Here is a 13,759-nt window from a genome sequence, read left to right as displayed (position 1 = left end):
GTAGGTAGGTAGATAGATATAGATATATTTATACACACACATATATACACACTGTATATGGAGGTGATTCTGATCCAGCAAAGTTCCTCATATGCTCTTCTATCTGAAAAACATGCCCTTGTGGAATTTGTATAAATGCCCCAAACAAGCAGTATCGCTTTCAACAACGTTAAGATAACAGGGATGCTTGTACACATCATTTCTTGTAATACTGCATGTATCTATACCAATCCAAGTTGGACCAATAAATAAGTTGCATTTTAGAACAACCAAAGTAGAACTGTTCAAATGCAACTTTTATTTCTACTTTGCTATTGATGGGAAGGCAGATTCTCTCACATGCAAAGAAATGTATCACAATTTCTGTTTTAAATAGGATTTTAGAAAACTTAGTAACCAAACCATGCTAGCTTTTTGTACTTTGACTGTTGCTATAAGGCAATTTATGTCCAATAAATCCACAGCAGTGAATTTCACAGGTGTGATTATGTCAAAAATGACAAATTTCACAGCATTTCATGGCTTTAATAGATAATACAGCACATGAAAGTCATTCATACTTAAAAACATTATTGGATATTTAAAATTATACCAAATTATCATTCTGTTGCAAGCAAAGCTATCTGGGATAAACCAGAAGAACCCTAAGGGCACTGAGGTTATAATGGATCCTCCATTCCTGTCGTTCTGAAGAGTTTTAAAAGCTGACTATCACCCCGTGCAGAAGCAGCAATGACAACTTGTCTCAAAGATTTTTAAGCTGGATTGCTCCCCGCCCCCAGCTTATTTTAATTATTTTTGCATAATGAAGTGATCTTGTGAAAGTACTTTTATGCACAGAAATTACATAGGAGCATTTTCTTAATACTGCCCTGTGAAAACGGAGGATAAAAGTCACCGTGCAGTAGCTTTTTTTACCTCCCATTTGGTCCTGTTGAAAATTGATTCAGATACCAAAGGATCTCTGAAAAGTTAGCAATAATGTTATTTTTTATCTTTCGAAACAAATGGCCCTCATTTTGACTGCACAGTGATGTGGGGGTTCACAAGGTTAGTCACTGTTGTCACCAGGTGTAAGTCATAAATGGAAAATGAAATTAATGAGGTTATTTTAATTAAATAGCATTGCTTAGCCATCTGCTGCTATAGGCCACTGCCAAAGAGATTAAACCAGTTTTTACTCTCTGTTTATACTGGTCTCTAACAGGCTTTAATTTTTAGAAACAGCTATAACTATGTAATACTGAAGCAGATTGTAATGTTTTAAAAGTACTTCAGTCAATTTCTTTTTAAATGTGACTAAAGGGACTGCTCACTGATTGCTTATAATAGTTCCACCAGCTTTAGAAATAACTATGGAGTAAAATAAAATATGAATATTGCAAACAGATTTCTGCTAATCATGTATAACTTCAGAATTCTGAAAACTATAAGCTGATGCAAAGTTCATTACAATGAGAGGATATATTACCATTCAGGGGCTTGGATTCCAGAGAAGCTGCAATGTGCTTCATAGGAATACATAGGTAACTATACACACGTGGACAAATGTGTTGAAGAATGAGCTGTAAGGGTACCAACAAATTTGTCCATGTGTGTATATGGAGAGAGAGAGAGAGAGAGAGAGAGAGAGAGAGAGAGAGAGAGAGAGAGAGAGAGAGAGAGAGCGCACGCACCACCTAATGGCTTGCCTAGCGAGCAAGAGGTTGCTGATTGGAATCTCCGCTTGTATATTTCCCAGAATATGGAAAACACCTATATCGGGCAGCAGCAATATAGGAAGGTGCTGAAAGACAACATTTCACACTACAAAGAAATACTTCCCACAGAAACCAAATTGTTAATGGAAACTCCAATTACACTCCCCTTTGTCTGAAACAGCAGGAGTGCGAAGCAAATGCAGTGGGAATAAACACAGCACAAGCACTAATAAATGCTGGGGGGTGAGAGGAAAAACCCAGTGGTGGTGGGAACCCACCCCAATGGGGAGGAATGTTGCTGCTTCATTGGGAAGAGGGAAGAACACAGCAGTGGAAATAACTGAACAATCTCTTCCCAGCACCAGCCCCCAGCCGGTGTGCAGCCTTCTATCGGCCACCGCAGCATTTCCTTTCCCCCACTGCGAATCAAAGAGGCAGCATTCTCCCGCAATTGTTATTAGGGCTGGAATCTGGAGGGAACCAGCCCGGCCCCAGCAAGTGCGGGGCGGGGGGAGAGAAATGTGGAGGTGGCTGGAAACTGCCCCAGACTGGGGAGGAAAGCCACCTCTTTGGCGAATGTAAGTGGTGGGGAGAAGAAACATGGCAAGGGGGAGGCAGGGGACCACGGAGGTATGGAGCTGCAGCCTGCTGCACTGCCTTCAGAAAGAGTAGCACTTGGCCATCAGGTGGGACAAAAAATTTTTTCTGCCAGACAGTGAGCTGGCAACAGACACTGTTGCATTTGGGGGCCCCAGAGATAGCAAGGGATGGAACTTGCGCCCAGAGGTCCATTCAGAATGGGGCCTCTGCTTCTGGGAAGCCCAGAGCCAGGCTTCAAAGCAAATACCCATTAACCACTGCTGCTTCCATGCATCCTCTATTTATGGACATATTGCCTCTGAACCTAGAGAAAGCCTATAGCCACCATGTAAATAAATTTGTTCACATGCTAGTTTGGATTCCAGCAGAAGAGCATATTCACTGACATTCAGACGAAAACTGCATTGACATGCCAGAGTTTTCTTGTGTGATTTTTGGTTGCGGCAGTGGGGGGTGGACACTCAGAGACATAGTTTCCGGAGGCACAGGAGCTGCGGAGGGAAGAGGTATAACTGAAAATAATCTTTCCCTCATGTGACTGAAACCCTGGCATGTCCACACATTCTTTGCTTTATTTTTTTTAAAGGGGGGGATACTACTCTGGGCCAGGAGTAAGGAAAAACTGTCTTAATTGCACATGGCTCCCCATTTAAATTAAATTAAATAACTTAAATTATTTATTTAATCATTAAATGGCTAATGCTCCATAGGTTCTTTTTGATGCTGCTAACTAGCTTGCTATTGCATGGGATACCAGCATTTTTTCAAGACTCCAGACTTAAATATGCAACAAGGCACCAACTTTTTTCTTCTTTTTCTTGGATCATCTGTAACTGTTCAGTACTCTATTGTATTCATGACAGTTAACCATAGCTGTGAATATTCAATTTTTTTCTGTGAAAATGAAAATAGAAAATATTGATTGCTAGTATGGCTGTACCCCGTTATCTGTGGGGGTTCATTTCCTGCAGATTTCTGCAGGTAATGAAACTACATACAATGAGACATTGTGGCAAATGGAATCACGGGGTTAGGATCCTGCACGAGGAAAAAAGGTCTGGAAAACGGCAAAAATAATGGAAATAAAGTTTTGTATTGTGCTTTACAGGTCCTCTTCTGTCCAGCAGTGCCACCCCCACCCCCACTATCAATTTGGCCAATGTTCTGTGAAAAATTGGGGGGGGGATCCTTCCCATGGAAGAGCCACAAAATTCCTTTAAAGAAAATGGTGGCTGGAAATGATCTCAGAGGTCACTTCTGGCCAACTAGGAACTGCAAATATGTGGGTATTAACCCTCTCTGTCTGTACCTACATAAACCAAGGTCAGGTGCCTATTTTTAGATTATGGATACATGAAACCATGAATAGTGGTACCACGTATAGAATGGTCCACCTGTATCTTAAATTTGGCCATACCAAACTCTTTCCCCACATTTCTGCTACTATGTTTGACACCTGCAGAACTGAGAAAAATGAATTTTGGCCAGAAAGGGGTGTGTGTGTCAAAATTCCTAGAAAATTTTGAGAGGGCAGGGGATGTATACAGAAAATGTGATGGCAGTGGTCTTCTTCATTTTTCATATAAAAATAAACGCTGCCAGGGAAGTGGACAGCAGCAGAAATGCCACCCATCTCCCTACCAGGATCATTCCTTGCTGGAATGTGCCAATGAAGGATGTGTCATATGATGTAACATTTCTTTTTCTAGTGTATTCTGAGAAGGGAAACGGGTGGCACATCTGCCACTGCTTTTTCTCACTTCCCTGGAGAGTAGGGTTGCAGGTTTTGTATTTTTTCTGTTTCGATTTGTACCAAATCCAAATCAACCCCATTTTGTATTTTGTCCAAAATTAAGCCTTCCGAATCACCCCCGTTTTGTTTTGTATCCAAATTAATCTGAATCCAAATTAATTCAGATTTTAAAAATGGGTCACGTGGTCAAAAGAGTGGGTGGGGGTTATAGTGTCCAATGAGTTGGAAGCTACCACAAAAATTTCAAAGGAGTTGGGCGAACTGATGATTTTTGGTGAATTTTTGAAGTTTGCGCATCTTTCAAATTTTCCCCATAGGGTATGATGGAGGTTTCATGCGGGGTGTGTGTGTGTTAGGGCTGGTCCATAGTGGAGTGTGGTTGTTGGTAGTGCCCAGCTGGTATAAGGAAGCTACCACAATTTTTTCAAAGGAATTTGGCAAAGGGCTGATTTTTAAAGAATTAATGAAGTTACACGTTTTTCAGATTTTCCTCGTAGGGTATAATGGAGGTTTCTGCAGTCCCATAACACCACTTGAGGGGCACTGGGGTGGCCCAGAGCAAGTGGCGGTGTAGTGCACATAAGGTGCCAACCATCCACATGGGTTGCCAACCCATGAAGTTTTGTTGTTCTAGAGGTGTTCTGAGAGTAGATTCTCTAGTAGCATATGAGAGTGGATTCATGGTTTTTCATTAAAAATCTCATTTGCTACCAGAGAATCTAAACTCAGCACCTCAGAAACAACAAAGCCCAGTACACAAATGGGTTAGTAATCCAGGTGGGTGGTTGGCACCCTCTGTGCACTACACCACCACTCGCTTCAAGCCATCCCAGTGCCCCCCAGGTGGAGTTGTGGGGCTGCTGAAACTTCCATTATTCCCTATGGGGAAAAATCTTAAAGACACGTAAACCTCAAAAATTCCTAATAAATCAGCCCTTCGCCCTATTTCGAATCTGGGTGCACCACCCTTGGGGCACTGCCACCCAACCCACTATTTTGCCCCTGAAGCCCCACATAAACAAGTTGAAAGAGTGAAGAGAATGATGAACAACAACGACACTTAATTTTTTGGCAGTTATTTGAGAATTTTGCAGCTGGTGGGAGCCTATCCCTGTGGCACTAGCACAGCAGCACAACCCATTTGTGGATTCAAGCAATCTTTCAATAAAAACACTCCCTCCCCATGGAACAGTGACCACAGGTCACTTGAGATAGCAAGATAGACCAATGAACTGCCTTGGTACTATGGAACAGCTTCAAATGTTCATTTAACTGAAGCAGAGTGAGCCGTAGCCCAAACAAATCGGCCTACTGTTCAGAATTGTTGAGATGTATCATCACTGCATTTAAGAAAGTGCAAAACCATGGATCATGGTTACAAGAAAGAGAGAAGCAACTAAAATTCCTGGGGATGTCAATAGATTGACAGGGGTATTCCCACCCCCCTCATTTTGTCTCCTGTAGTTCCATGTGGATGACGTGTCTCTGCAATGACAAAAGTTGTGAACCACTGTCTTAGACATCATGTCCCACCAAATTACATTGTGGCCTAAATTACATTAGATTGCTCAACTTGGGCAATAAAACTTAGACACCACTATAACTCATAAAAATCAGAAGAAAAACAAAATAGCTCTTCAAAAGACCCCTGAACAAGTCAAGAGATTATTTCTAAACCTTTGGAAAGAAAAACCTGTGTAATTTCAGAATTTTCCTAACCAGCTTCTCGAAAAGCTTCTCCACACAATTTATACCATGGCTTTTAGCAAGAGTTGGAATAGCATTGAGCTCCCAAAGACATTTGGGTATTTCTGTCTCAAAATGCTGTCTTCCAAATCCCTTTGCAAGGTCAGTTTGCATTTCAATCACACTGAATACAACACATACTTAACTAAATCATTCATGCTCAACAGCTTTTTGCATATCTTATCTTCTACTAATCACTCAGTGCCTCAGCTGGAGTGGAGAGAGTCAGAGAAGTCAATTTCAATTGCAATGCTTTCCTGAAGAACAAAGCATTCTGTCTGAAACACAGTCATTTCGATTTGGAAACAAAAATCTCTGTTTTTTAGTTCTTGATTTTGTTTTGGTTACAAAACCTCCGAAATTGCCATTTTCGGGCACAAAATGTTTTGTACCCGAATTGAATTGCACAAGCCTACTGGAGAGCTCTTTTAAAGAACAAAAAATGAAGACGATCACTACTGTCACAACTTTTCCTAAGTTCCTCCCTCACTCCCTCAAATTTCTCTGCAGCTTTGGTCAGAAACCAATAACAACTGCAGGGATTCCTACCATGAAATACTACTGGAATTCCAGTAAATTGCTGGAGTACAAAACTTCATTCCCAGCCATAATCTCGACCCCAAAGATCAGATAATCCTTTTTATTCAGTTAAACTCAATTGATCTAGTACCCATAAGAGGTTAAAAGACATGGCATGTCAGTGCAGGGTTACCCTGGATGCTGTCAAACTAGAGATGTGCATGAAGCGTGGTGTTACCAGTCATGCTTATTCTACCCGGTTCTCAAGAGTCTCCCTGTTTGCAGCTGCATCTCCAGGCTTGGAGATTGCACTTTGGATATGCTCAGGAGCTGTACCACAATGTGTGCTCTCAGTTTATGGTACACATGGAGACCGGTCTCTTTGCTGACAGTGTGCTAGTTACCCCTAGATTGGGCTGCAAACAAAGCAAATTGGAACGGGGGTAAGATGCACCCCCTCTCCCCATTGTGCCAATCCATCCAGGTTGCCTCGCACCCATATGAAGCTGGACCCACGGAGAAACCTTTCTCATGGGCACCTTTCCCTCTATTAATCTCTGCACCCCTCCTGCTTCCCGACACACTGAGGAGAGTGACTTGGCTGTCCCTCCAGGAACCCCTGGGTCTCCTCGTCTAGATCAGGTGAGTATGAGCCTTCGCCCCCCCACTCAGGCCCCGAAACTATCTCTGCTTTCCTTTCTTAAATCCAATCTCCTCTACATTTACCTCTCAAGCCTCTTTTCTCTTGCCCACCTGGGATCTCATACAAATTAGACTTTAAGCTAAAATGCCTCATAGTAGTAGACTTATCTAGAAATGTATTTCTAATTGCTTTAATCACACAATTCTCTTCCTGTATCCCCCTCCTTCAAAATAAATGCTTTTATATTTTGAAACTATAACCTTGTCTCAATCCAGTCATTTCTTGAGTCCAAAAGTTTGCACAAATTAAAACTGGTGGAGCTGACCCCCTTAAATAGTTAATTCCCCCACAAAGCCTGAACATTGGGGTGCTGACCAAACACCCCAGGGCCATTAACGTTAACAGTGGTTTGAAGCGTAGTTCAAGCACAGTTTGGGATTGGATTCTGGGAATTTTAAGAAGGAGAGCTGCCCCTTCCAGCTTCCTGCTGGGGCAGTGCATGTCTCCCAAAGCTCCGTGTGGTGACAGCATGCACATGACATCCACGCATGCATGGGTGTCATGTGCATGTTGGCGCCATGCAGGGCTTTTGGGGATGTGTGCTGCCCCAGTTAGAAGGTAGAAGGGGTGGCAAAGAGCAAGCAGGGAACTGCTCTCCTTTTTCTTAAAGCTCCTGGAATGCAATTCCAAACTGTGCTTGAACCGCAGGTTGAACTGTGGTTTGGCCACATCCCTACATCCAACGTGTACTAATACTGGGATCCAGTCTAATATGTGAACTAACAAACTAACGTACATTTAGCTTCCAAAACATTTAAACCATGTGATTAAATTTAATAGAGGATTATGTCTCTTTCATAGAATTATAATGTGATTTAAAAATCCATCCAAGTATAAACAAATAATCTAAAAAAGTAAGATTATCATATATGCCCAGCATGCAGTTTAAAGCCAGATTATCCACTTGCAAACAGCTTTCTTCTAAAGCTTCTAGTGCAGCTGATAAAGTGTGAAGCCTGATTTCTGAGCAAGAGCTTAGGTGGAGGGGGCACATAGCCAAACCTAAGGGAGACAAATACTGGCAATTGGAACAGTGGGCAACTCTGTCAGCCCTGGCTAGGTTTGCAAGTTCTGACCGGCCAGCTATGTTTTGCACCCACATAAGCTTTGATGTTAGCAGTTGTGAAAGGCACATCTGGCCAGCTATCAGCTGCATACCTACTCAGTGCAGTCAGAGCTGGCCAGCCTTGGCTGCCATCTCATATCTCCCTCAAGGAAGGATGTGTATGCCCCTCCCTTTGGCTGATGCTCAGCAGTGACAGTCAAATACTAAAGAAAACCTTAAAAGGAGCCTCCCTCATCACAAGGCACAACTCCTCAGTCACCAGTGACCTCCCCCCTCACTTTTTATGTGAGCCTACTTCACAACAACAAATGGGATACAATCTAGTCAGCATTTACCTCTCTTTCAGCTGAGCCCAATCAGAAATCAGGAAATAGCCTACATTCAGAGCAGGTAATTCAAGAACGTGACCCAGCTCACATAATACCGGTCAAGGCATGTGTATATGGTCAAACAATTAAATATGTAGAAAAGCTGAGGTAAATCCAAAGTCAATCAATACAACCAAGGCACAGACAATGAGCACTGGGAAAGCAAGCAAGCACTAGTGCTCGAGCAGCTGCCTCAGTGAGAAGTCAATGGGTGAAGCTGCAGCTAGATCCACAAAAAGCAGCATGGGCTAGAGGGAAGAGCCAGAAGGTCAGGCCAGCCCAGCAGAAGGGGAAGAAGAGCAGACGGGTATAGTGAGGTGGGGCAGGTGGTGTCAGCACTGGCTCCAGGCAAGGCCGGCGAGGCAGAAGAGTGGAGCAAAGAGGAGGCGTGGGGGGCGGGGGCAACAGGCAGGTGGGAGAATTCCACAGTGGAGACAGGAGGAGTGCCCACACTTGCTATTCTGCGGTGGACTTGGCTGGTTGAGGCTGTCACCTCATGTGAACTCATGACAGAGTCATTCCTGGAGGAGTGAGTGGCCACACTTACCAGAGTGACAAACTTGTTCCAAGCGCCGACATCCTAAATATTGGGCAGTCAGGCAACACTAAAATTCACATCCACTGTACCATCACCTCCTTCCAATACTAGTAGCCATCCTCATGTGCCTAAGGCAGCTTAGCCCCACTAGCTTTTTGTAAGAACGTAAGAACAGCCCTGCTGGATCAGGCCCAAGGCCCATCTAGTCCAGCATCCTGTTTCACACAGTGGTCCACCAGATGCCACTGGGAGTCTACAGGCAGGAGTTGAGGGCATGCCTTATCTCCTGCTCTTACTCCCCTGAAACTGGTACTCAGAGGCATCCTGCCTCTGAGGCTGGAGGTGGCCTATAGCCCTCCAACTAATAGCCATTGATAGACCTGTCCTCCATGAAGTTATCCAAACCCTTCTTAAAGCCATCCAGGTTGTCGGCTCTCACCACATCTTGTGGCAGAGAATTCCACAAGTTGATTATGTGTTGTGTGAAAAAGTACTTCCATTTGTTGGGCCTAAATTTCATGGCAATCAATTTCATGGGATGACCCTGGATCTAGTGTTATGTGAGAGGGAGAAACTTTTCTCTCTATCCACTTTCTCCACACCATGCATGATTTTATAGAACTCTTTCATGTCTCCCCGCAGTCGTCTTTTTTCTAAACTAAAAGCCCCATGTGTTGTAGCCTTCCCTCATAAGGAAGGTGCTCTAGGCCCCTGATCATATTGGTTGCCTTCTTCTGCACCTTTTCCAGTTCTACAATGTCCTTTTTTAGATGTGGTGACCAGAATTGTACGCAGTACTCCAAGTGTGGCCGCACCATAGTTTTGTATAAGGGCATTATGATATTGGCAGTTTTGTTTTCAATCCCTTTTTGAATTATCTCTACCATGGAATTTGCCTTTTTCACAGCTGCCACACATTGAGTCGGCATTTCAAAAAGCTGACCACCATGATCCCAAGATCCGTTTCCTGGTCCGTCACCAATAGCTCAGATCCCATCAACACTGAAGTGTCAGTGTTTCTGCCTGCCACTACCTTCAAGCCTTGATCTAAACCATCACTGCTCATCAGCTAGTCAAAGGTGTCCCAATGCCAGGTCTGACCCCAAAGATTGTAAAGTATTGCCTGCAAACATGTGCTGCAACTCCAAGTGGGCTTGAGTCCAAGAGCAGTGCCATTTCTGCTTCCATCTGGAGCTACTCCAAACTGCACTGCACAAACTCACCATGCCCTCTGTGGATGGAGACAGAATTTGCAGGTGGGAAGGTCATTCAATCTTTGCATGAATGAAGAGGCTGCTTCCTCTTTCTGACCTGAGTTGGGCTGAGCTGGAATCAAAGGAGTTACATATAGCATTTTGCAGTAAATGTGATGTGACTATGGCATGTGTAAATGTGGCCAAATCTGCCTTCAGAAGAAAGGAATGTAGCTGATGCACCAGCCACAGCTGTACAAAGACACGCCAGGCCACAGATGCCATCTGGTTCTCCAGGAATAGAACTGGGTCCAGAGCCCCCACATGACACACTTGCTTTTTCAGAGTCAGTGCTACTCTGTCAAGAACAGGTTGAACTTCCTTTCTCTGATAATTTCTCCTACTAACCAACAATATCATTGTCTTTCTAGATTAACTCTGATTTCACTGGCCCACATCCAGCCCATCATAGCCATAGATTCAGAAGAACATCCACTGATGCCCTAGAATTAGATGAGCTAGTGAGGCAGAGGCATATTGGTGACACTGCAGCCCAAATCTCTGGACAATCTCATCCAGCAGTAACATGACAATATTAAATAAAATACGTTACAGAATTAAATCCTACAGGACCCTATAGACCAAGGGTTAAGCAGATCCGCGACTACCACCTGGGTCTTCTAGAACCACCTTCTGGATCCTCTTCTTGAGATAGGATCAGAATCAACCTCCCCCACTCCTAGTTCCAGTCTCACAAGATAGTCCAGGAAGATACCATGGTTGAAGGTATCAAATGCTGCTGAAATGTGCAGAAAAACCAACAGGTATACACTCTTCCTATATAGTTTTCTCTATCTATCTATCTATCTATCTATCTATCTATCTATCTATCTATCTATCTATCATATTTAGAATCCTGCCCCTAGTGCGAATACTGCTTGGGATAGCTCACAAAAATAGTAAAACAGACAACATGGTAAACATTATAAAACAATTAAAAACAGGGCCCAGTTAAATCAGATTTAAAAGCTGAAAGTTAAAAAATAAAAATAAAAATATGGAGTAGGTCATCCACCAGGATGATCTAGGTGGTTTCGGTCCCAATGAATGGATGGAAGCCAGACTAAAATGGGTTATGACACTCTGTATCTTTCAAGACTTTCTGCAGCTAATATATCACCACATGCTCTGTCACCTTGTTCTAAAAGAATAGAAACCAACTGGTTTCTGGTTTCCCCCAAATAGAAGCACCTTGAGGACTTCTGATCTCATCACCACTTCCTTTCGCAATTGCCCTCCATCAATTTGATGGCCCCCCTTTGGCAACTTTTACTAGCTAAGATGGACAAGGGTCAAGAGATCTTGTCCACATCCTCAAGTTGCACAAACTTAAACTTACTGATTTGCCACTAGCAGTGGTCTCTGTACCATATCTTCTCAATCACTCAATTTGTAAGGAGTCCCCCCGCCCACAAAAACAACAGAAAAATTAAGTGTTCTCTCTTTCTCCACTGAAGGAAATTGACATTACAAAGATTACCTTGAGCTATTTCGCCACTTGGAGGTACAAAACAAGTTAAGGGTATATGTTTAAAAATATGTAAGGCAAGGGGCCGGGGGGGGGGGGATTCAAAGTTGGTCAGTTAAAAAACATTGCTGGCATAATTTAATGCATCTCCAAATATTCGTTCTGTAACTTTTAAAAGAAGGAACTGAAGTGTGTGTGTGTGTGTGTGTGTGTGTGTTTGTGTGTGTGTGTATATATATATGAATGATTGGTTTTGTCTCAGGTGACCCACTGTAAATGGCTAAGGAAGGCAATTCAGCAAGATAACCTCTAAGCGCCCCTTTCCCATATTACTATACAGAGATTTGATGGTTCATCTCTCTTGTAATAATATGTAAATTATATTACACAGAACATTGCTGAGCTTAAATAAATGGTTGGTTATGTTCTAAGTTTAAGATTAATATCATCATTGGACACAAAAGGCTGTCCCTAATATTCAGCACATGATACCATGCAGAACAACAACATAACTTCTCTGCTGATCTTTGCTTACCAACACAGGACTCCCCGGAAAGTGAATAGGTTCCATTCTCATGGAAACCGCTTCTGCACTCACAGTGGTACCACCCTGGGAGGTTAACACAGCGTGAATGGTTGTGACATTCAATGATCCCCTCTGCACACTCATCAATATCTGCCTCAGAGAAAAACACAAGCCAGCCAGGATATTAATTTCCTTTTGACAGCAACATTTTAGATATTTAAGAAAAACACCAAACACACCTTCTAAAACTAAACACAATACATACTTTAATGAATGAGTGGACAACTTGTCTGGCACTCACCACCACACTGTAATTTTTGCATATCATATTTAAAAGTTATATTATTTAAAGTGCTAGGATTCAGTCAGGATTATATCAAGACCCCAAGGGCTATACAATAAAAGCTGCTAATCTCTCTTTCAACTGGTCATCTTCAATAACCTTGAATATTTTTGAACACTTTACTCCGCTATACAACATCTAATGTTAATTACCAACAATAAGATTTGGAATCTGATTAAAATTTAAGCAAGCATTTTATGCGTTATAGCCAGATGGTAACTGTTTGCTGTGGTGCTGATGCCAGGCAACCCTCAGTGTTAGCTGATAGTTGGAGTAACCAGCATAGAGAGCTGTTCTATAGGCCGCTCAGCAGTATCTAGGCTTTGTAAGGCCTGGATGGTGGCAGTTTCCTCACAGCATGCTTAAGTTTGCCTCTGGAAAGTCTGAAAAATTCCCAGTGCCCCTTGGCTGAATCATTTGAGCTGGGAGACATTGGAAACTCCATTTACCAGCCTCCTCAATGGCAATCTTGAGTATGCACAGAAGAAACAATCAATACCTAATGACATGTAGATGTTTCTGCAAAGCCTGCACACTAGTCCTACTTGCCAGGCAAGTTTTGTAAAGAGGGGTGGGGAAACAGCAAGGAGAACTGGGAGTCATCCCCTCCACTGTAGTTTTCCAAAGTTTATCAGAAACATAAAGACTCTGAATTGTTCTGAAAATTCTATGTGAAATATCAGAAAAACCAAACCTAATAATATAGGGCAATCAAACATGGATGCAGATGGTGGTGGTTCTTGCTCATTGCAATCTGTAAATCTGCACATTTGAACAAATGTCTGATATAAAATGCATAACATTTGTGAATTGACTTCAGTCATTACCTTTTTCATAAGCAATTTATAGTTTGTACTTTTGGTGTTCAGTATTTTGTAATTCAACTATTTATTTACTTAAATATAGTAGCTATTACTCTATAGAAGTTCAAAAAAAAACCTGCTGAAGAAGAAGCTCAAATACAAACACATAAAAATGATAAACAGTAAAGGTAAATGTTAAAGAAATAAAACCCTAAGTATGAAATTCTTTTTAAAAAGAAAATTAAACTGGATTTTGAAACTCAAAAGCCAGTTAATATTTCCAAAAAGATCTTTTACTTGTGTAATTGTACTAATAATGCAAATTAACATGGGTAAGAACACAACTATGCTAACATAAATGTATGTCCCACTA

At 42.2% G+C, this 13,759-nt stretch overlaps 1 protein-coding gene across 7 annotated transcripts in view; it reads right to left on the bottom strand.

The window, feature by feature from the left end:
* Positions 1-13,759, bottom strand: part of NELL1 (neural EGFL like 1) — a 768,366-nt gene that overhangs the window by 49,407 nt on the left and 705,200 nt on the right. For 3 of the 7 annotated variants that reach the window (XM_053266636.1, XM_053266637.1, XM_053266634.1), the window contains one exon: positions 12,250-12,390. The exons of the other annotated variants lie outside the window; for them this stretch is intronic. In XM_053266636.1, the coding sequence (XP_053122611.1) occupies positions 12,250-12,390 (141 nt within the window). The remainder of the gene's footprint in view (positions 1-12,249; positions 12,391-13,759) is intronic. 7 annotated transcript variants of the gene reach the window in all.

The sequence above is a fragment of the Hemicordylus capensis genome, chromosome 1, assembly GCF_027244095.1.
Source record: "Hemicordylus capensis ecotype Gifberg chromosome 1, rHemCap1.1.pri, whole genome shotgun sequence".
In the NCBI taxonomy this organism is placed as follows: domain Eukaryota; kingdom Metazoa; phylum Chordata; class Lepidosauria; order Squamata; family Cordylidae; genus Hemicordylus; species Hemicordylus capensis.
The sequence above is the reverse complement of the archived record's forward strand: the minus strand, read 5'-3'. Positions and strand labels throughout refer to the sequence as shown.